Source organism: Saccopteryx bilineata, chromosome 10 (assembly GCF_036850765.1).
Source record: "Saccopteryx bilineata isolate mSacBil1 chromosome 10, mSacBil1_pri_phased_curated, whole genome shotgun sequence".
Lineage (NCBI taxonomy): Eukaryota > Metazoa > Chordata > Mammalia > Chiroptera > Emballonuridae > Saccopteryx > Saccopteryx bilineata.
In genome coordinates, this window is record NC_089499.1 from 68,293,213 (window position 1) to 68,315,134 (window position 21,922).

The 21,922-nt window shown below is 40.8% G+C and overlaps 1 protein-coding gene across 7 annotated transcripts in view; it reads left to right on the top strand.

The window, feature by feature from the left end:
• The window catches only part of FRMD4B (FERM domain containing 4B), a 351,637-nt gene that overhangs the window by 222,250 nt on the left and 107,465 nt on the right, over positions 1 to 21,922 (top strand). For all 7 annotated transcript variants that reach the window (XM_066244557.1, XM_066244558.1, XM_066244554.1 and 4 more), the window contains 3 exons: positions 5,412 to 5,477; positions 7,350 to 7,444; positions 18,097 to 18,189. In XM_066244557.1, coding sequence (XP_066100654.1) covers positions 5,412 to 5,477; positions 7,350 to 7,444; positions 18,097 to 18,189 — 254 coding nt within the window. The remainder of the gene's footprint in view (positions 1 to 5,411; positions 5,478 to 7,349; positions 7,445 to 18,096; positions 18,190 to 21,922) is intronic.

Consider the following 21,922-nt stretch of genomic DNA (forward strand, 5'->3'; position numbering starts at 1 on the left):
AGATCTGTATGCCAAAATATTGGACAATCTAGGTGAAATGGATAAATTCCTAGAAACATATAATCTTCCAAAACTCAATCTGGGAGAATCAGAAAATATAAACAGACCAATTACAATAAATGAAATTGAAACAGTTATCCAAAAACTTCCAGCAAACATCCTGTACTGGATGGCTTCACAGGTGAACTTTACCAAATATTCAAAGAAGCAATAACACCTGTCTTTCTGAAGCTATTTAAAAAAATTGAAGAGGAGGGTAGACTTCCAAGCTCCTTTTATGAGGCGAGCATAATCCTCATTCCAAAACTAGGTAAAGACACTACAAAGAAAAAAAATTATAGGTCAATATCCCTGATGAACTTAGATGCTAAAATTCTCAACAAAATATTAGCAAACTGGATCCAGCAATACATGAAAAAAATCATACATCATGATCAAGCGGGATTTATTCTGAGGAGGCAAGGCTGGTACAACATTCGCAAGTCAATCAATGTGATTCATCACATAAACAAAAGGAAGGATAACAATCACATAATTATATCAATAATGCAGAAAAAGCATTTGATAAAATCCAGCACCCATTTATGATCAAAACTCTCAGGAAAGTGGAAATACAGGGACCATACCTCAATATGATAAAGACCATCTATGACAAACCCACAGCCAACATCATACTCAAAGGGCAAAAATTAAAAGCAGTCCCTTTAAGATCAGGAACAAGTCAGGGGTGCCCCCTTTCACCAGTCTTATTCAACATAGTTCTGGAAGTCCTAGCCACAGCAATCAGACAAGAAGAAGAATTAAAAGGCATCCAAAATGGAAGAGAAGAAGTAAAACTATCATTATTTCCTGATGACATAATACTGTATATAGAAAAACCCTAAAGTCTCAGTCAAAAAACTACTGGACCTGATAAATGAATTCAACAAGGTGGCAGAATATAAAATTAATATTCAGAAATCAGTGGCATTTTTATACACCAACAATAAACTCTGAAAGAGAAATTAGGAAAACAATCCCCTTCACTACTGCAACAAAAACAATAAAGTACCTAGAGTAAATTTAACCAAGTAGCTAAAAGACTTGTACTTGGAAAATTATAAAACATTGATAAAAGAAATCAAGGAAGATACAAACAAGTGGAAGCATATATCGTGTTTATGGATAGGAAGAATAAACATCATTAAAATGTCTATATTACCCAAAGCAATCTATAGCTTTAATATATTCCTATTAAAATTCCAATGGCATACTTCAAAGATATAGAGCAAATATTCCAAAAATTTATATGGAACCAAAAAAGAACATGAATAGCCTCAGCAATCTTGAAAATGAAGGATAAAGTGGGAGGTATCACACTTCCTAATATCAAGTTATATTACAAGGCCATTGTACTTAGAACAGCTTGGTATTGGCATAAGAACAGGCATATAGATCAATGGAACAGAACAGAGAACCCAGAAAGAAACCCACACCTTTATGGTCAATTGATATTTGATATAGGAGGCAAAAGCATACAAGTTAGTAAAGACAGTCTCTTTAATAAATGTTGGGAAAATTGGGCAAGTACATGCAAAAAAATGAAACTAGACCACCAACTTACACCATTCACAAAAGTAAACTCAAAAGGGATAAAAGACTTAAATGTAAGTCGTGAAACCATAAACATCTTGGAAGAGAACATAGGCTGTAAACTCTCTGACATCTCTCATAGCAATAGTTTTGCTGATTTATCTCCACGGGCAAGTGAAATAAAGGACAAGATGAACAAATGGGATTATATGAAACTAAAAACTTTTGCACAGCAAAAGATACCATTAACAAAATAAAAAGTCAACCCACACAGTGGAAGAATATATTCGCCAATACGTCTGATAACGAGTTAATAACCAAAATTAATAAAGAACTTCTAAAACTCAACACCAGGAAAGTAAACAATCCAATTAAAAAACGGGCAAAAGAACTGTACAGACAGTTCTCCAAAGAGGACATACAGATGGCCAATAAGCATATGAAAAATGCTCAACAGCACTAATCACTAGAGAAACGCAAATTAAAACCACTGAGATACCACCTCACACCTGTCAGAATGGCGATCATTAAAAAATCAACACACAATAAGTGCTGGCAAGGGTATGGAGAAAAGGGAACCCTCCTGCACTGCTGGTGGGAATGCAGACTGGTGCAACCACTGTGGAAAAACAGTGTGGGGATTCCTCAAAAAATTAAAAATGGAACTGCCTTTTGACCCAGCTGTCCCACTTTTAGGAATATATTCTAAGAACATCAAATCACTGATTTGAAAGAAGATATGCACTCCCATGTTTATTGCTGCATTGATTACTGTGGCCAAGATCTGGAAACAGCCCAAGTGTCCATCAGTGGACGAGTGGATTAAAAAGCTGTGGTACATATACACAGTGGAATACTACGCAATCATGAAAAAGAAGGAAATCTTACCTTTTGGACAGCATGGATGGACCTGGAGAATATTATGCTAAGTGAAATAAGCCAGGCAGAGAAAGACAAGTATCATATGATCTCACTTATATGTGGAATCTAAGGAACAAAATGAAGTGAGGAATGAAATAGAGGCAAAGGCGGGGTCACAGGGAGCAGAGGGACACCTGTCAGAGGGAAGGGGGATGAGGGGATGGAATCAGAGAAGGTGAAAGGATTAATGAAATTTTATATACATAACACAGAAATACAGATAGCAGGTCCCATAGCAAAGCGGGGTAGGAGTTAAGAGGAGGAGGGCCAAGGGTATATAGGTAGGACATGGGGAGGGGGAGAGAATGTATTCAGTGGGATGCTTAAATCCGTGTTTATACAATAAATTAAAGTTTAAAAAAAAGAAGAAAATGTAAGTGTGTCCTGGCTGGTTGGCTCAACAGTAGAGCATCGGCCTGGCATGTGGAGGTCCCATGTTCAATTCCCAGTCAGGGCACACAGGAGAAGTGACTATCTGTTCTCCCCTCCTTCTCATCCCCTTCTCTCTCTCTCTCTCTCTCTCTCTCTCTCTCTCTGTGTGTGTGTGTGTGTGTGTGTGTGTGTCTCTCTCTCTCTCTTCTCCTCCTGCAGCCATGGTTTTAATGATTCGAGCAAGTTGGCTGGGGCACTGAGGATGGCTCCATGGCTTTGCCTTAGGCACTAAAATAACTAGGTTGCTGAGCAACAAAGCAGTGACCCCAGATGGGCAGTGCATCATCCGGTAGTGGGCTTTCTGGGTGGATCCCTGTCGGGGTGAATGAGGGAGTCTGTCTCTCTGCCTCCCTGTCTCTCATTTAATTAAAATAAAATGTAAGTGCAATAATTAGTATTTTTCACATTGAAAATAGGTTGCTTATTCCACTCTGAACCTCAATTTCCTCATGTATGTATGAAATTGGAGACAATAACACCAGCCCCAGAGGGTAACTATGCTGTGTGCTCAGTGATGACACATATGAGCACCTGAGCAATACTAAGGACACAGGATGGTACTCAGTAATGGGAGCTGGCTTCTTTTCAAAGTAGGTGTATATGTGTCTGAGTTTCCAGACCTTATAGTTTTGTACAACAGCTAAGAGACGAAACATTGCCCCTGTTTCTTTTTTTTTTTAATAATTTTATTTTTTTAATGGGGCGACATCAATAAATCAGGATACATATATTCAAAGATAACAAGTCCAGGTTATCTTGTCGTTCAATTATGTTGCATACCAATCACCCAAAGTCAGATTGTCCTCTGTCACCTTCTATCTAGTTTTCTTTGTGCCCCTCCCCCTCCCCCTTTCCCTCTCCCTTTCCCCCCTCCCCCCCGTAACCACCACACTCTTACCAATGTCTCTTATTTTCACTTTTATGTCCCACCTACGTATGGAATAATGCAGTTTCTGGTTTTTTCTGATTTACTTATTTAGCTTCGTATCATGTTATCAAGATCCCACCATTTTGCTGTAAATGATCCAATGTCATCATTTCTTATGGCTGAGTAGTATTCCATAGTATATGTGCCACATCTTCTTTATCTAGTCATCTATTGACGGGCTTTTTGGTTGTTTCCATGTCCTGGCCACTGTGAACAATGCTGCAATAAACATGGGGCTGCATGTGTCTTTACGTATCAATGTTTCTGAGTTTTTGGGGTATATACCCAGTAGAGGGATTGCTGGGTCATAAGGTAGTTTTATTTTCAGTTTTTTGAGGAACCACCATACTTCCTTCCATAATGGTTGTACTACTGCCCCTGTTTTTCAAAAATGACCCAGCAATCACACATCTATGGGCAAAGCTAGATGTGCAGAAGTTCATTGTGACATTGCTTGTAATAACAAAGACTGGAAACAACCTCCTGTGAGTGTTTCTCAGCAGGAGTTTCATTAAATTACTGTGTGATTTGATACCATAGAACCTTTAGAAAGAATGAGGTTGGTCTATATGTGTTGACATTGGAAAGCTCTCTAAGAAATTGCATAGTTCCACTTGAATTGAAAATGAGGAAACACACACATACCATACACACCACTTACACGGACTCACACACACACAGTCATATATGTATAAAATTCCTGGATGGTTACACATATACAAGTATTAAAAGTATATGCTTCATTTTCAGAACAATATGTCCAATATAATAATATTAAAGTAAAACATTTAATATGAAATTTAAAAGCTATGTACCTGCATATATCTGAAAGGCCATATAAAGAAAATCTGAGAGGGTTTTCCTCAAATTGACAGGGTGCTGGTTTCAGCAGGTCAAATGATTTGAAGCGTAAGTTAATCAAGGGGGATCTTTGCTTAAATATTTAACAAAGACTGTTTCTCAGTATTGCAATTATAAGTGTTAAAAGTTATATGTCATTGGAAATGTATACATCAAACTGTTCTCAACTATGTATATTAAATGTCCTTAATTATAGTAGTGAAAGGGAGCAGAAGTTTCAAAAATGTAAACTTTCAACTTGAACTTTAGAATTATGTTTTTCTTTTTATAATTATGCATGCATTGTATTTAGTAAAGCACACCAATGAATAAAAGTATTTTCATTTGAAAAATAAAATGCTGATTCAAAAAGATATATAGTAGTTTCCTCTGGGAAAGAGACCTACTTTTTATAGTAAAATCTTGTGTTCACGTATAGCTATTATTTTTTAATATATTGAGTCATCTTTGTTTTTTATTCTTTTTTTTAATTGAAGTCATTCTTTTCTTCTTTTAAATCAAAGAGCACAAATTAAAATTTTAAAAATCCAAGAGCTAATGCTATATAATAAATCCGTTTATATCCAAGCCTCTTGATGAACTCAAGTGAAGCCATTTTTAGGCTGTGCGCATCACATATGATATAAATGATAAGTGGAGGTCAGGGGTTTTCCTGCCAGCCCAGCCCTGACGCCACTCTTGCTGTCTTATTCCACAGATGACAGAAGGCAGGCACTGCCAGGTGCACCTGCTGGACGATCGGAGGCTGGAGCTGCTGGTTCAGGTAGGAGTTGCCCACAGGGACAGTCCCCACCCCTCTGAGCTCCAGAGCCTGTACCCAGGCTGCTGCTCATCTGTGCCTCAAAGTCGGGGACTCAGGATGGATTGAGGAGGCAGAGGTACCTTTGAGGTCAGAAAACCTGGACTGTATAGAACGGGAGTTTGGTGACATAGTCAGAGACACTTGAATTTCAGTCCTGGCTATGACACACAGTAGCTGGGTGGCTCCAGGAAAGATATTTTACTTCCCGGACCCTCTTGTTGGTAAGTTGGGGGACATGACTCTCCCTGAAGGAGTGACTGGGCTGAAATTCGCATTCTGCCACTTTCCTCCTACATCAGCGGTTCTCAACCTGTGGGTCGCGATCCCGGCGGGGGTCGACCGACCAAAACACAGGGGTCGCCTAAAGCCATCGGAAATACATATTTTATTTAAAAATGTATTGTATAATAAATATGCGCCAGGGTCGCGACCCACAGGTTGGGAACCGCTGTCCTACATGATACTGTCCAAGTTAAATAATTAGTCTCAAAACTGTGAACTGAGATTACAATTGCCTCATCTTCCTTGCTTAAATTATGGTTAAAATCAAGCTAGATTATATATGAGAATGAAATCACCTTATAAAATATATGGGATTATATGAGTGATGATAATATTAATTGTTGAGGCTTCTCTATTTACCCAACACTTTGGACCAAGAGTCTTAAAAACTGTAGAAAATCCTGTTGACAGCCACACCTATGCTGTGACTAGAATTCTTTCTTTTGACCGAACCTAAATTTTTCTCCCTTTTGAGGCTTGTCCCTTGCCCACTATGTATAGGCTTCAATTAAAATGAAAATAGCACAGTCAACAATAGTTTCACCAGAGTAGACATTTTAGTCTAGATTTCTGCCTGTTTTTCTCTTCTTTTCTTCTCTCTCTCTCTCTCACTAATTTTGACTATTTTTCTTCTCAAATAGAAACGTGCAACCCTCAAACCATCATAATGACCCTAAACTATTTGGCTCAAAGTCCAGACAACCCCCCCAGAGTACTCTCCTTTTCTCCCAGCCCCTGCAAATCCAGCATCCACAGTCACTCCAGACATCTGGCTGATTCTAAACCGTGCTCCTTGCCACCGAGTCCAGTGCTTTCGAAAAGCTCACAGATTAGATCCTTCCTCTAACTAGGTGCTCAAGAAATACTAGTAATGACCATCTGTGCAAAGGGTACAATTACTACCTAGAGAGAAGTAAAAAATTTAGGCTTTGTAATCAAACAGAACTGGGTTTAATCCCCGCCCTTTCTAACATCAAGCAAGGTGTTGAACATTTCTTGGCCTTACCTGATTCATCCATAAAATGGAAATAAAAGCCAGTACCTCATAGGCTTATTGTAAAGATGAAATGAGATGGGAGATGTAATTAAGCACAATGAGTGGTCACTATTGTTGTTAGCTCTACCTGTGACATCCTCAAAGCCTTGGATCTTGGTCCTTTCAACTAGTCCCCACCAAGCAAAATTATTCCTACAATGCAGACAGAGAGGTGTTTAATATTCTTTGCCTTGGTCAGTAGCACCATACCACATACGAACTAGTGTTTTTCCAAAATGCGAACACAATAGTAAGCCCAGTTTTATTTTAGAGGAAAGAAGTAGGCGCTGGACTGAATTGCAAATATATTAAAATGATGGTCTCATTGATGCTTCTGTTCTCATCTCCCGCCTTCCCAGTCTCTTAGAGAATGGTCTGTACAGCTTGATCTAGGCAGCACGGGGGCAGCAGATACTCAAAAACAAAAGCTGTTGAAAACTATTGGGGCAGAGGAAGGTGATAACAATAGAGAGAGAAACAACCAAACTGTTTCTAATCAGATTTTTATATGACAGCCAAAACTTTTATCAAGAGAGTTGCTGGACCTCGTGGCTTCACATTTCAACCTGAAAGAAAAGGAGTACTTTGGAATCACTTTTACAGATAACACGTAAGTGTTTGTCCAGTTTTTAATTCTTTATCTTTTGTCTAGACTACCTACTCACTGTCATTCACAATTAGCAAAAAGGAGGAAATGCTTCAATAGTTAGATTATATCCTGCTTAAAGTTTTGTTTTCTTCTTTTCCAAATGAAAGGAGGGGAGATAGAGAGACAGACTCCCACATGCACCCCAACCAGATCCACCTGGCAACCCCTGTCTGCCCATCTGGGGCCATGCTCGCAACTGAGTTAATTTTAGCACCTGAGGCAGAGGCTCCACAGAGCCATCCTCAGCATCTAGGGATAGCTCAAACCAATTGAGCCATGGCTGCGAGAGAAGAGAGACGGGGGAGGGGTGGAGAAGGAGATGGTCACTTCTCCTGTGTGCCCTGACCGAGCATTGAAGCCCGGGGCATCCACATGCCAGGCCAAGCTCTACTACTGAGCCGACCATCAGGGCCAGTTCAAGACTGTTTAATGCAAGACTTTTCTCCTAGCACTATTGGCAAAAGAAGAAGAAAGGGAATATTGACCATTTTAAGAACTCAAAATATTGTCCTGTTTTAGAACTTTGTTGTAACGAGTTTGTTATTCTCGGAATGCTCTGTGCTTGCTTACTGAGCTCCTGTATCAGTCAGAGAAACACTAGTCATTCATTCAGATCTTGAAACTGAACAATGTTTCAGTGTTGTTGGCAAGAAAGTTTAAAAGAATATTTATGGCCCACCAATAAAATATGTATATAATTTAATATGGAGTAGACTTTTTAACTTCCACTTACATCCATTTTATGTTACCTCTTTACCATATATTTTCTTTTACTTTCATTTTTTATGCTAACTTGGATATTGTATATATTTGTCAGAAGTCAGATCTCTAAAATGAGGCCGGTATATAACAATAAATTCATGATAATTTAAAACTCCATGTGTTTGGACTTATCAACAGTTTTTTCTCTGTGTGTGTGTGTGTGTGTGTTATGACAGTTCAAGTTGCCTATATTACAATTCACCCATACTATATGCAGCCTGATACATTATCAGAAGAATTCTTCCCCTTTCTGGGGAAAATTTCCAAAGATCTCTTCAGATATTAAAATCCAAGAAAAGCCTGATCAGGCGGTGGTACAGTGGATAGAGTGTCAGACTGGGATGCCGAGGACCCAGGTTCAAGACCCCGAGGTCGCCAGCTTGAGTGCGGTCTCATCTGGTTTGAGCAAAGCTCACCAGCTTGAGCCCAAGGTCGCTGGCTCAAGCAAGGGGTCACTTACTCTGCTGTAGCCCCCCAATCAAGGCACATATGGAAAATCAGTCAATGAACAACTAAGGATCCACAACCAAGAATTGATGTTTTTCGTCTCTCCCTTTTCCTGTCTGTCTGTCCCTATCTGTCCCTCTCTCTGACTCTCTCTGTCTCTGCCACACACAAAATAAAATCCAAGAAAATGTTCCAGACAAACTACATTGGCCAACTACCCAGCCTTCTTTCCATAACTCTCCCAATTTAAGTGTTCCTTCATTTCTTCAGCTTAATCAGGCATAGGATAATCTTCAAAAGGGGTTAATTTGTTTTTCACACCTGTGACTTCTTAATCTTTCCAGCCTGGCGGGCTACAGGCCTAGCATGGCCAGGAAGTGCCCTCAGACTCCGGACTTGGCCTGGGGAAACCAGGCATCTGGTTGTCAGGAGACATGGAAAACCTGGAGACTTTGATTTTGGACTCAAAATGTTTTCTGAGAAGGGTTCCACAAAGCAGAAACAGTGCACTCAAAACCACCTACCTCACTCTGAATCACAAAATTTTGTTCATCAGTAACTCTTTGGGATCCTGTATGATCAGTCCTCTGCTGGATGAAATAAGAAGTGTAGATGTCCACTGACCACAAGCTCTGGCTGGAAACTAGGACTAGTTGATGTGAATCAGATTTTTTTTTTGTAGTTTCAGCATTTTATTTTATTTTTTTTTTAATAATTTTATTTTTAGTGGGGCGACATCAATAAATCAGGATACATATATTCAAAGATAACAAGTCCAGGTTATCTTGTCGTTCACTTATGTTGCATACCCATCACCCAAAGTCAGATTGTCCTCTGTCACCTTCTATCTAGTTTTCTTTGTGCCCCTCCCCCTCCCCTTTCCCTCTCCCTCTCCCCTCTCGCCCCCCCTAACCACCACACTCTTATCAATGTCTCTTAGTTTCACTTTTAAGTCCCACCTACGTATGGAATAATGCAGTTCCTGGTTTTTTCTGATTTACTTATTTCACTTCGTATAATGTTATCAAGATCCCACCATTTTGCTGTAAATGATCCCATGTCATCATTTCTTATGGCTGAGTAGTAGTGAATCAGATATTTAACACACACACAATAGCTGACAGTGGAAGACAAAACCATAAATACTTACTGGCTAAGTTACATGGTACAACAATATGTGCCATAAACGCTGTCATTTAAAGAAGCGATATTAGAGTAGAGGCTAAAAGCATAAATATTAGAGTAACTTTTTATTGAAGAATTATTTCTTGAGGGTCCACTAAATGCCAGACATGTTCCAAGTCCTGGGAAGTCATCTGTGAATAACACAGACTAGGTCTAGCTTTCCGGGAGCTTCTGTTGCAATGGTATAACTTAGCAGCTCACATGGATAAATTGGGAAATACCAGAAATGGTAGTGCTTGGAAGAACATAAGAGACCATAATCAGAAAAGGCTGGGGTACAGTCTGAGACAGGGTGAGGTAGGAAGGTTTTAGGAAGAGATATATAAGACAAAGCAAGGGCCAGTTCTGTAAATTCTAGGGAAGCATTCCAGACAAAAGGTGGGACTGAGCTTGACTTCTTTCTTTTCTTCCTTTCCTTCTCTTCCTTTATTATATCATTTTTTAATTTTTTTTATTTATTTGAGAAAGGGGAAAAAGTCATTGTGGCTAGAATATTGAGAGTAAGAGGCAAAGTCAGACAAGATATTATATTGGGAGGGAGACAGGGTGGATATTATAGAATCTTGGCAGCTGTGTGATCTTGGATCAATTACTAACATTTCTGACACTCAAGTGTTTTCACTGTACAATAGGCATAATAATACTACCCATATAATCAGTACTACATAAGGCACGTATGATAGAGCACTAGTATAATGTACTATTAAATCAGGTAAGCATGCACAGCCCACAGCACAGGCATACAATACATAGAGCAGTTGTGGCAATAGGTCAGAAGGAGGCTGGAGGAGGATTGGTGTGGGGTTCGCATAGCAGGATGACTGGAACTGGTCCTCGCGGGGCAGGTAGGCTTCAGAGACAACAGGAGGTGGCATTCCAGGGAAGAATTTTGTAGGCCAGTACATGGATGTGATAACAAACATGGTACATTTCCCCATGGTAAGGAGACTGAGATGATCATAAAGTCCGATACGAGAGACAAGAACATAGGGGAGTCCACGAATCATGAGTCCTGTGGATGGGAGAGGCACCCCCCAACCATGGAAGGATGTTATATAGAAGAATGGCATGGTTTGGACCGTGGGGTCTCAAGTTCCCTAGGCTACAAAGTCCGTAGTGGACTAGAAAAGGGGGTTCAGTCCGCATGGCAACCCCTGCGACAGTCCTCTGCTCAGGCGAGCACAAGCAGACAGCACATGTCAAATGTTCACACTGGAAGGCCTTTCCTTCAGAAATAAAACGAATGCTATGAGTGACTCTCTGTAATGACTTTCCCACCCTCGATGTCTGTCTAAGTCTCCTCTGGAGAGCAGACTGCCTCACTCAGGCTTCTCCGCCCAGCATCTCTTTGTCGGCAGTGGCCAGTGTTAGTTCTTCCAAGAAGCCTGGCTCCAAACATCTTCCATGCACTCCCCTGCCAGTGACAGCAGAGTCTATTTTTGAATTATGACCAGTTCGGACGATGTCTTCTGGCTCTGGCTGTGTTTATTTTCAGAAGAAGTATGAGCTGGGCTTTCTGTTGGGGGAGTGAGTGGGGACTGGCCATTTGCACTTTTTTGGGGAACATGTCTGGAATATTGCCTCTAACGGTGTCTCCGTGGAATGCCTTGGTCACATGCCTAAGTTTTTGGTCTGGTAAATATTTTTGGAAAGTATTTTCTTTCATTGCTCCCCTTTCCTGCCCTGACTCTGAACCCACTGAGTAGAGTCCCCCCCAGGATGCTGAATATTCCAATTGCATTTTCCAGCCCAGGTGCCACATTAGCCGTAGGCCTTTGGTGACCAGCTCTAAATAAAGTAAGGCAAAGTGGAGGGGGACATTTCGTCAATAAAACTAGATAATGTCTATACCCTACTCCACAGGCCAAGAGAAGTGGGGGAAAACCAGAATTTTTCAATTACATAATAAAAGCTGTGACCAACAGAAACAAATTCATGGTCACATTAGAAGGAAGGTGTAGAGTTCCAGAGATTGACCCGGGTTAGTACCTTCTGGTGTTCTGTGTGCAGAATGAGTGTGTTACCGCTAGAGGGCAGTCATCGCCCTCCTGACGCAGCGGCTCCCATTTCCTTCAACCCATTTCATGTTTTTTCTTCCTCTGTTTAGAAAGGATTTTCGGAATAAACTTTGTTTATGAAGACACAACAAATAGGTTTTGCAGCACAATTGTGACTTTTGATCACCATCCCATCCAATAGGCCTTTAACTGATACAATTCTAGCCAAAAAGGAAACTTTCTTTAAGGTTGGTGTGCACAGCTTGATAGAAGTGAATGTGTAGATTCAGTTGCCTTCAGTTTATTGATTAGCTCTGTTACGCTCACTGATACAAAAACTTGAGAAATGCAGATTATAAACTTTTGTGTCTCAGTGATAGAGTCATGTGTAATTTTCACTTTTTGTACTAACTTTATCCTGTTGGTGAGATTATGGGTGGATTTTTAAAAATCTATTTTCTATCCTTTAAAAATTACTTTATATTACATTTACATGTGTATCTTCTTATAAAAACATTTAAAATAACAGTTGGAGCCAGTGCCTTTTGACTGTAGCAACTTGTTCTATATCTACCCAGAACTGTATATAGCCCAGAAGTTTCATCTATGTAGAATAGTGTTTTGAGTATGCCTCTGTGGTTACAAGAATTGATTTATTCATTCTTGGACATCATTCCATGCAAATTCATATATATTCATTACACTTTTTTAAATGATACTACAAAAATATAAAAGCAAAAAGGGCAATTCAAGATGAGTCTCATTTTCTACAAGAAAACTTTTGAGATCTGATACTATACAATATTTTATGTATTTTAAGACAGGTTTAAACACCTCTGAAAATGGGATATGTCTAACTCGGTGCAATACTAAACTTGATAAAATATAGTGTAGGAAACTCTGAACTTTCAGTCCTCTGTTATTTTAACACACAACACCAGTACTTCTAAGAACCTCCCCTTCTGTCACTTATATCAGCTTATTTATCTTCATAATATTCCTCCAAGGAAAGCTAAAAACAGTTATCAGAAATCTCAGTACAGAAACAAAAGTGTTTTTTCCAGTGTTGCCACTAGTAAGTGACAGAGACCAAGCCAAAAGTTATAAGAGCTAATTCAACCCATAGTCTCATTTTCTCCTGTATTGAAAATCCTGGGTTCATCCTGGCTAGATGGCTCAGTGGGTAGTGTTGTCTTGGCATTTCAAGATCATGGGTTGTCTCCCCCATCAGGGCATGTACAAGAAGCAATCAATGAGTATACAATTAAGTGGAACAGCAAGTTGATGCTTTTCTCTCTCTCTCTCTCTCTCTCTCTCTCTCTCTCTCTCTTCCTCCCTCAAATCAATGGGAAAATGTTTAAAAATAAATAAATGAAGTCCCAGGTTCAAATCCCAGCTCTGCCACTTTCCTTGCAAGGTTCCTGTTAAATAGAGCATTCCTGTATAAAAAGTTCCAGCTTGGTGGCATAGCGCAGTTCCTCAATAAAGATTAGCTACTACTATTAATATTAGCATTGGTTATGTCCACTTTTCCTTTCTATTTATAACAAATACAGCTTAGCATTTTCTGATTTTTAAAAACTGTCTACTTAAAGACCAAACTAGGTTGGAAAATATCTTCTGACCCATTATAGATTTTGTTATACTATAACACCCCACACTATCAGCGTGCTCTTGTTTTATGTAAACAAGCAAAACCAGTCTATGCCCTCTGGGCATTTACAGCCCAAAACTGAGCAACTAGTAGAATAGCCTTGAAAATGTTTTGCAAGCAGTCCTGAGCCAGGGTGTTATTGGTCCCCCACCTCCTGGGGAGCAGAGGTCGGGAAGAATGGTTTACACCCAGAAAGTGGGAGGCCCTGGAATAAATAAACAACTATGCAAGGAGGGCAGAGCAGGTGGGCAGTTGTGAGTATGCAAAAGCAGAGTTTCTTTTTGTATTATTATTTAATTATTATAATATTTTCCAAACGACAACTGTAAACCTACTTGTACCTCACCTTGCGTATGCTTAAATATTAAAAAGTTAATTATATATGTAAGTATGTATAAATAAATAAATATATAATACACACATACCCAGAAGCAGTACCCAGAGAGCATTCAACTTTGTACTTTTTTTAAAAAAGTATAACATTATGATATGTCTGTCTGATTTCATTAAATAACCAAAAGTTTTCCCCTGCTATCTAAAACATTTCAGATTTTATATTTAATAAGAATTTAAAGATTAATATACTTAATGTCACCTGGTTTTTTATCTCAAAGGCATGTAATGTTATTTCTTGTTTATCCTCTCAGAGGTATTTTATTTATAGACGGTCTACTGGAAAGTTCTGTCCATTTTTGGAATAAAACAAAATACAAATTTTTCTTACCGTCAATAAACTGTATTAAATTTGTGAGGGCAATTTGTATATCCCATTTTTGAAAAATGTTTTATCCCTAGCGTCCGGAGGACCCAGGTTCAATTCCCGGCCAGGGCATACAGGAGAAGCACCCATTTGCTTCTCCACCCCTCTGCCGCGCTTTCCTCTCTGTCTCTCTCTTCCCCTCCCGCAGCCAAGGCTCCATTGGAGCAAAGATGGCCCGGGCGCTGGGGATGGCTCTGTGGCCTCTGCCCCAGGCGCTAGAGTGGCTCTGGTCGCAACATGGCGACGCCCAGGATGGGCAGAGCATCGCCCCCTGGTGGGCAGAGCGTCGCCCCATGGTGGGCATGCCGGGTGGATCTCGGTTGGGCGCATGCGGGAGTCTGTCTGTCTCTCCCTGTTTCCAGCTTCAGAAAAATGAAAAAAAAAAAAAGTTTTATCTTTTGATGCGAAAAATTGAACCAGTGCTTGTTTGATATCTTCTTCATTTTTGAATTTTTTGCCCTTCAAAAAAGTTTGTAAGGACAAAAACAAGTGATAGTCGGAGGGTGCTAAGTCCGGGGAATATGGTGGATGCGACAGAATTTCCCAGCTGTAAAGCCAATAGCCAGGGCTACCATCACAGCAGCCTGGCCCATGCAGGTTCGCATTGGATTTGGACAGTCGGTAAAGAAACAACGGAGCCAAGAACTGGTGGGTCATTATCTTTAATCCTAGCTTGCACCTGGCGGGCAAGTAAAAAACACACACTGGGCTTCAAAACCCACTCACATTCAACGCTCACAAAGCTACTGACTTATCCGAGTTTCCTAGAATCAAAGGTTTCTAGCTCACCAGACTTATTCACCTCTGTTCCCCATCTCCTTCCTTCTCCCTGCACAAACTCTGCACTAACTGGCTTCTCACTCAACACTCCGCCATCTTGGCTGCCTCTCCTGGCTTCCTCCACGTGGCCTTTCTCTGCTCTCCTCTCTGCTCTCTCCTCTAATGATAATCTCAGGAACCAACAGAGCAAGCTCCCGTTCTGCCCCCACTTTATAGTGTAGATTCATAAACTTTAATCCAATATACAAAATAGGGAAGTCTCTAATACAAAGTCACTTATCTGAGACATGATGGGATTGTACCACCCCACATCAAAAAGGGTGGGAAAAGCTTAATCCCAAAACCAAGCCCCCCAGGTTACAAGGATTCTGCCTGCCCACAGCCCACAGAGACACACATTATTATCACCTGGGCAACGGCCTCCACGTGGGCAGCACCATCTTTAACAAAGTGAGCATAATACATTTTATCTGCCCAACACCAGCCTAGTTCTGCAATTTTTTGACAAGTCCCCAAAGCAGCACGTGGCCTGGCATTATCATGATGCAGTATGATGTTCTTCCTATTGAACATCGCCGGCCTCTTCTCTTGGACTGCTGTCTTTAAATTATCCAGTTGCTGACAATACTTCTCCAAATTGAGCTTTCGTTTGGTTTTAAAAGCTCATAATGTATTGGTCCTCGAATGTCCCACCATATACACAACATTCTCTTATTCAGAGTCAAATTTGGTTTAGAGATGGAAAGGCTAGGTTTTCCGGGTTCACAATATGCCCTTTTCCTTACGATGTTTTCGTAGGTAATCCACTTTTCATCCCCAGTTATCATCCGGTTCAAGAAGGGCTCGATTTTGTTTCGAGCAAGCAGAGATGTGCATATGACGACTCGATCATCCAAATTCTTCTGACTTAATTCATGTGACATCCATCTTGAATATTTCCACACTGTTGGGCAGATAAAATATATTATGCTCACTTTGTTAAAGATGGCGCTGCCCACGTGGAAGCCGTCGCCCAGGTGATATTAGTGTGTGTTGGAGGTGGGCTGTGGGCAGGCAGGATCCTTGTAGCCTGAGGCTTGGTTTTAGAATTAAGCCTTTCCCACCCTTTTTGATGTGGGTTGGTACAATCCCATCATGCCCCAGATAAGTGACTTTGTATTAGAGACTTCCCCTATTTTGTATATTGGATTAAAGGTTATGAATCTACACTATAAAGAGGGGGCAGAAGGGAGCTTGCGCTCTTGGTTTCTGAGATTATCATTAGAGAGCAGAGCAGAGAGGACAGCAGAGAAAGGCCACATGGAGGAAGCCAGGAGAGGCAGCCAAGATGGCGGAGTGTTGAGTGAGAAGCCAGTTAGTGCAGAGTTTGTGCAGGGAGAAGGAAGGAGATGGGGAACAGAGGTGAATAAAAGTCTGGTGAGCTAGAAACCTTTGATTCTAGGAAACTCAGATAAGACAGTAGCTTTGTGAGCACTGAATGTGAGTGGGTTTTGGAGCCCAGTGTGTGTTTTTACTTGCCCATAGGGTGCAAGGTAGGATTAAAGATGATGGCCCATTGATTAAAGTTTTTGGCTCCATTGTTTCTTTACCGACTGTCCGAATCCAATGCGAACCTACATGGGCCAGGCTGCTGTGATGGTGGTCGTGGCTACTGGCTTTACACACACCAATCCTATCTTCCGAATATGGTCTGAAATGGTTTGCTGAGCTGAATTAAGCCTTTCTGAGATCTTCGATGTTGTCAGAAAAGGATCTTGCTCCAACATGGTCTTAACAACATCGTCATTGATCAAAGATGGTCGCCCAGAATGTGGCTTATCAGAAAGGTCAAAATCACCTGTTTCGAATTTTTCAAACCATCTTCTGCATGTCCTATCAGAAACTGTACCTTCAGCAAACACTTTCAATAAATTTCTGCATGCTTTTGTAGCATTTCTTCCTTGTTGAAATTCGTAAAAATTACAGTGGCATAAATGAACTTTATCAGTAGCCATGGGTACACTATGGCTTCACACATAAGACTAACGTGAATCAACTTTGTTTTAGTTAATTTGCTACACCAGTATGTATACATTAAGTGATAAAAAAGAGAGGCACACATGCGCCAAATAAACATGTGCTTACGTGTCGAAACTTGTTGTGATAGAAACGGACAGAACTTTCCGGTAGACCTGATATATATTTATACACATACCTGCAGACCTATATAGGTGTATATATATTTTTGTGTGTGTGTTACCGTGACAGAGAGAGACAGAAAGAGGGACAGATAAGGACAGACAGGAAGAGAGAGAGATGAGAAGCATCAATATTTCGTTGCAGCTCCTTAGTTGTTCAGTGATTGCTTTCTCATATATGCCTTGACCGGGGGGCTATAGTAGAGCGAGTGACCCCTTGGGCTCTAGCTGGTGAGCCTTGCTCAAACCAGATGAGCCCGCACTCAAGCTGGCAACCTCAAGGTTTCAAACTTGGGTCCTCTGCATCCCAGTTTGACACTCTATCCTCTGCACCACGGCCTGGTCAGGCTAAGTGTATCTATTTTTGAATTTTAAAAATGGTGATAACATTATATGCACTGTTATGCATCTTGCCTTTTCATTTAACATTGTATCTTGGATATTGTTCAAAATAAGTTTGTAAAGATAGCATTGATCTTCATATGGCTGCATTGTATTTTATCACTCAGGTTCAATTTCTTTTTTTAAAACAGCATCCTGTTAGATATTGAGATTGTTTTGAGTTTTTTTCACTCTATGAACGATGCTTCAGTGAATGAGTATATGTAGGCCATTTTTCACAATGCAAGTTGACCTTCATAAATTCCTGGAAGTGGAAATGCTAATTCAGGGCAGGTACTTCTATAATTTTGTTAGATATTACTCAATTGTTCTCATTACTAGTTTTAAGAACTTAAATACCTGCCATCAGTCTATAGGGTAACTTTCTCCACCGCTTTGTCAACAGGGTGAATTACTGAACCTTTCTCTGATTTTCTATTTAATTCTTGTTCTTCGCTTTGCTCGTGCAGGGGTCAGCAGAACTGGCTGCAGTTAGATCACCGAGTTCTTGACCATGATTTGCCCAAGAAGCCAGGCCCAACCATTCTGTACTTTGCTGTGAGGTATGTATTCACAGACACCCAGCATCCCCACCTCCCTTTAAAAAACAATTCTGCTGACCAGAGATCAAGAATTAAGAAAGAAGCAACCTATTAAAATATTATGTGAAAGACAGTCTCAATTTTCTTAGTCTGGGGAGCAGTCACGATAGATCCTGGTTAGAACAGTTTTCTTTGAGGATGAAGGATAGAATCACCTTCCTTTATGACTCAAAGCACCTGTAATCAATTTAAAGCTGAAAAACATAGGTAAGGTATCTTAATACCTGACTCAACATACATTAGGATTTTTATACTTGAAATATGGCAAACATACATTTTCTGTAGGAATGTTTTTTAGAGACTGGAAATGATTGCATTTATATGATTTCACACCTTTAATTTGAATAGTAGATAAATACTTGCTGGAAGAATGATCTTAACAGTACAGAAATCTGAGTTCTGCTTGCAGACAGAGGGACTGACTGCTGAGAAAGACGCAGAGTCCCTGACTGCTACCTGCACTCTGCTTGGGCAGGTCACATAATCACATGTGGGGCTTCAGTGTTTCCTCCCGAAATGGATGCATTCATTTAATCAATGATTTCTTAAAACCAGCCATGATGGAAATAGTTTTTCACATTAGTTACTCACACTCTAAGATAAAACAATGTTACGAATAGGAATACCCCTGTTCCTGTACCTAGCTTAAGAAATAAAACATTACCAATTTTGCTGAAAGCTCCTTTCCCCACTATCCTGAATTTGATGATAAATTTTGTTTTCTTGGTCTGAAGCTAAATATGATTTTTTAAAAAGCTAAGATAGTAGATTTACCTTAAATCTAAATCTATACCAACCTGAAAAATGCTCTTTTAGTCTGAGCTTGTTTTATTTGTTGGGTGTTGCTTTATGGCATGATAGTGGAAGCTTCTTATTTTTCCTTCTGTAGGCTTAAAAAAAAATTATTGATTAATTTTTAGCGAGAGAGGAAGGGAGAGAAAGACAAGAACATTGAGCTATTCCTGTATGTGCCCTGGCTGGGGATCAAACCAGCGACCTCTGAGCTTGGGGATGACGCTCCGAACAATCAAGCCATGTGGCCAAGGCTCTTTTTGTGGGTTTTTATACTATGCTTACCTGGAAAAAATCATGTTGATTTCTACACTTTTTTTCTTTAACTTCATTGTGTTCCATGAAATCCAAAACTATGGTAATAAGACATCCTCTTTTTTAAGGATTTTTTATATATGAGTTAATGCTTATTGTAGATAGTAGCTACTTGTGACTCAGCTACAAAGTATTGACAACCTGTAATTTCTTTTTGCTTTCTATTCTGAAAGCTGGTTTAGGATGTCTTTCTTACTAGCAGCCATTACACTGTTAAACCCCAGGAGGGAGTAGCATAATGGAGAATTGTCCTGGAGCAAGCTGGTAGGGAGAAGTGCACAGGGGCCCCACGGAAAAGCCCAGTGCCCTGAAGGGGTGTAACAGGAGCGCCTGTGTCCATAGAAGTGGAGAAGGACAAACACCAGCCAGCAAGGACAGGAAAAAATGTGTGTTAGCAATTAAGCAGCCTTCAGAGAAAAAAGAAATTCTAATCTTGTATTAATCTTGTAGGGGAAATAGCTCTATAGATCAGTTTTTTAACAAAGAATTATATTATCACTGCAAACATGTCAAGCTATATGAAAGTATAGTGTGAACAGTAAAAATTGCTCTCCTCTCAGCTTCTTCCTTTACCTCTACCCCCAATTCGTCCCCTTTGTTAGAGAAAAAGAAGGCTGAGAAGCTGTTGGGTGACTCGCTTTATTTTCCCTAGGCAGTGTGTTATTGCGTGTGTAAAGGTCTACTTCCGAGCCTCCGTGGTTGCTCTGTCCAGGCTCCTAGGGTGTCGGGCTGCCGGCCATCCTGCTGCCTCTCGGCCACACATGCGACCCTCATGGAGTGGACTGCTCAGCAAAAGCGGCCTGTCTTTAGAGAACTTAACAAGTGCCACGTATTTGGTAATCAGACGTGTGTACTAGTTCTCTGACAGCTACTATCTGGTCTGGTTTTGGCCTCAGAATACCAGAGGAGGAACCTCTGTCTTCCCTCTGTGCGATCGTCCAGAGAGCCGCTCTGTCTGGTCAGAGCAGGTTCCTGAGACGCGGGGCGCCTGCTGCCTGTCCCTCAGCACTTAGTGTCCTGTCAGCTCCAGGCGCTCCACATCTCCGCAGTGACTTTCCCTTAACTCCTTCGTGTCTGACACTCTTATGAAGTTTTTAATTATTCCCTTAATTCTTCCCAACAGTGCAGTGAGGTCATAAAAGTCTCTGCTATTATTCCAATTAACTACTTGTTGCTACACCAACTTAGTTAAAAAATGATCAAGCATGCGCTGTGCAGCTGCTCAATAGGGCACTGACCCAGGTCATCGAGTGGAATGTAGTTAGTTCTTGGAAGTCCTACCAATGTGGTTACCGCGTACCCAGTAAGTCACTGCCTTCAGGGGACCTCTGGCCTCCTCTTTAAAGAAAACAGAACTGTTGGGGATACTTAATCCCAGTAGACACCAGCACCCTCTAGCTTGCAGACAGTCCCTGAAGAATAGAACCGGTTACAATACTTGATTTGGTTGAATATTTGGTCACTGTAGGAGCCTCTGGAAATATGGAGGACCTCTTGAAAGCAGGGTCACTGCCTCTCCCATCAGCAGCCCCGTGCATTCTCGGACCTGGGCCCAGCCTCATACATGGGCATGCGCTGTGCAGCTGCTCAGTCGCTGATGCTCAGGGAAGAAGGAAGTATCCAAATGCCCACAGCGAAGATAGGTTCAACAAGTTATGCCACTTTTATAATAAATAACTGATCACTATAGTAAAAGATATTAGATGGCAAAATACATTGTATTTCAGAGCTTCTCCAAGGGAGGGGGTGCATCAGAATCATCCTGGGAAATTTTTCAAATGACAAGTCCCCCGACCCAGCCACGTTTCCGGCCCGGACACGGTGCACTGCGCTGCAGATGGTGACTGTGGTCTTAGGCAACAGTGAGTAGATATCATGAGACTCAGAATGATAATGCAAACATAATAAAACCTCGCTTCCTTTTTTTTTTTATCGTAGCATTTCTGGAAAAGGAAAATACCATACAGTTTTGCTCTCTGGAAGTTTCCTCTCTAGTGAAATATAGCATTAATCCAGGGCAGGCACTGGCTAAATATTGTCTCATTGATTCCTGAGCTAAGCTCAGGGGTCCTATAGTTTGAGAGGCAGAACACGGTCTTGGCTGTTATCGCCAGGATGCAGGGAACAGCTCAGAAACTCGTATTGCTTCTGCATGGAGGAAAGAAAACATTCAAGGTGAGGGTAGCTAGTTCTCCCTTTATTAAAGTGTTGTCTTCAGTTATAAAATCTCAGTTATATCTGCAAAATATGTACATGACACATGTGTGTACAGACACCGCGTAATTTATTTATGCACCATCATTCACTTAACCAAGGCTATTTCTATGGGAGTCCAACTCCCCCAGGTTGCTGGTGAACTTCTCCAGGCGGGGCTTGGTATCTGCTGCTGTAAATTATCTTCCCCAAACACATGGGCCTCTTCGGTAATGCAGCCCAGATGTGAGCATTTGAAAAGCTTGATAGTGAGTGAGTAAGCATCTAAATAGTAGAACGAGGACTTGGCATGACCTCGCTGGAAAAGCTCCCGTTTCCTCAGGGGAGGACAAGCGGAGGTAGCTCGGGCTGGTACTACCCAGCTGCACGCAAA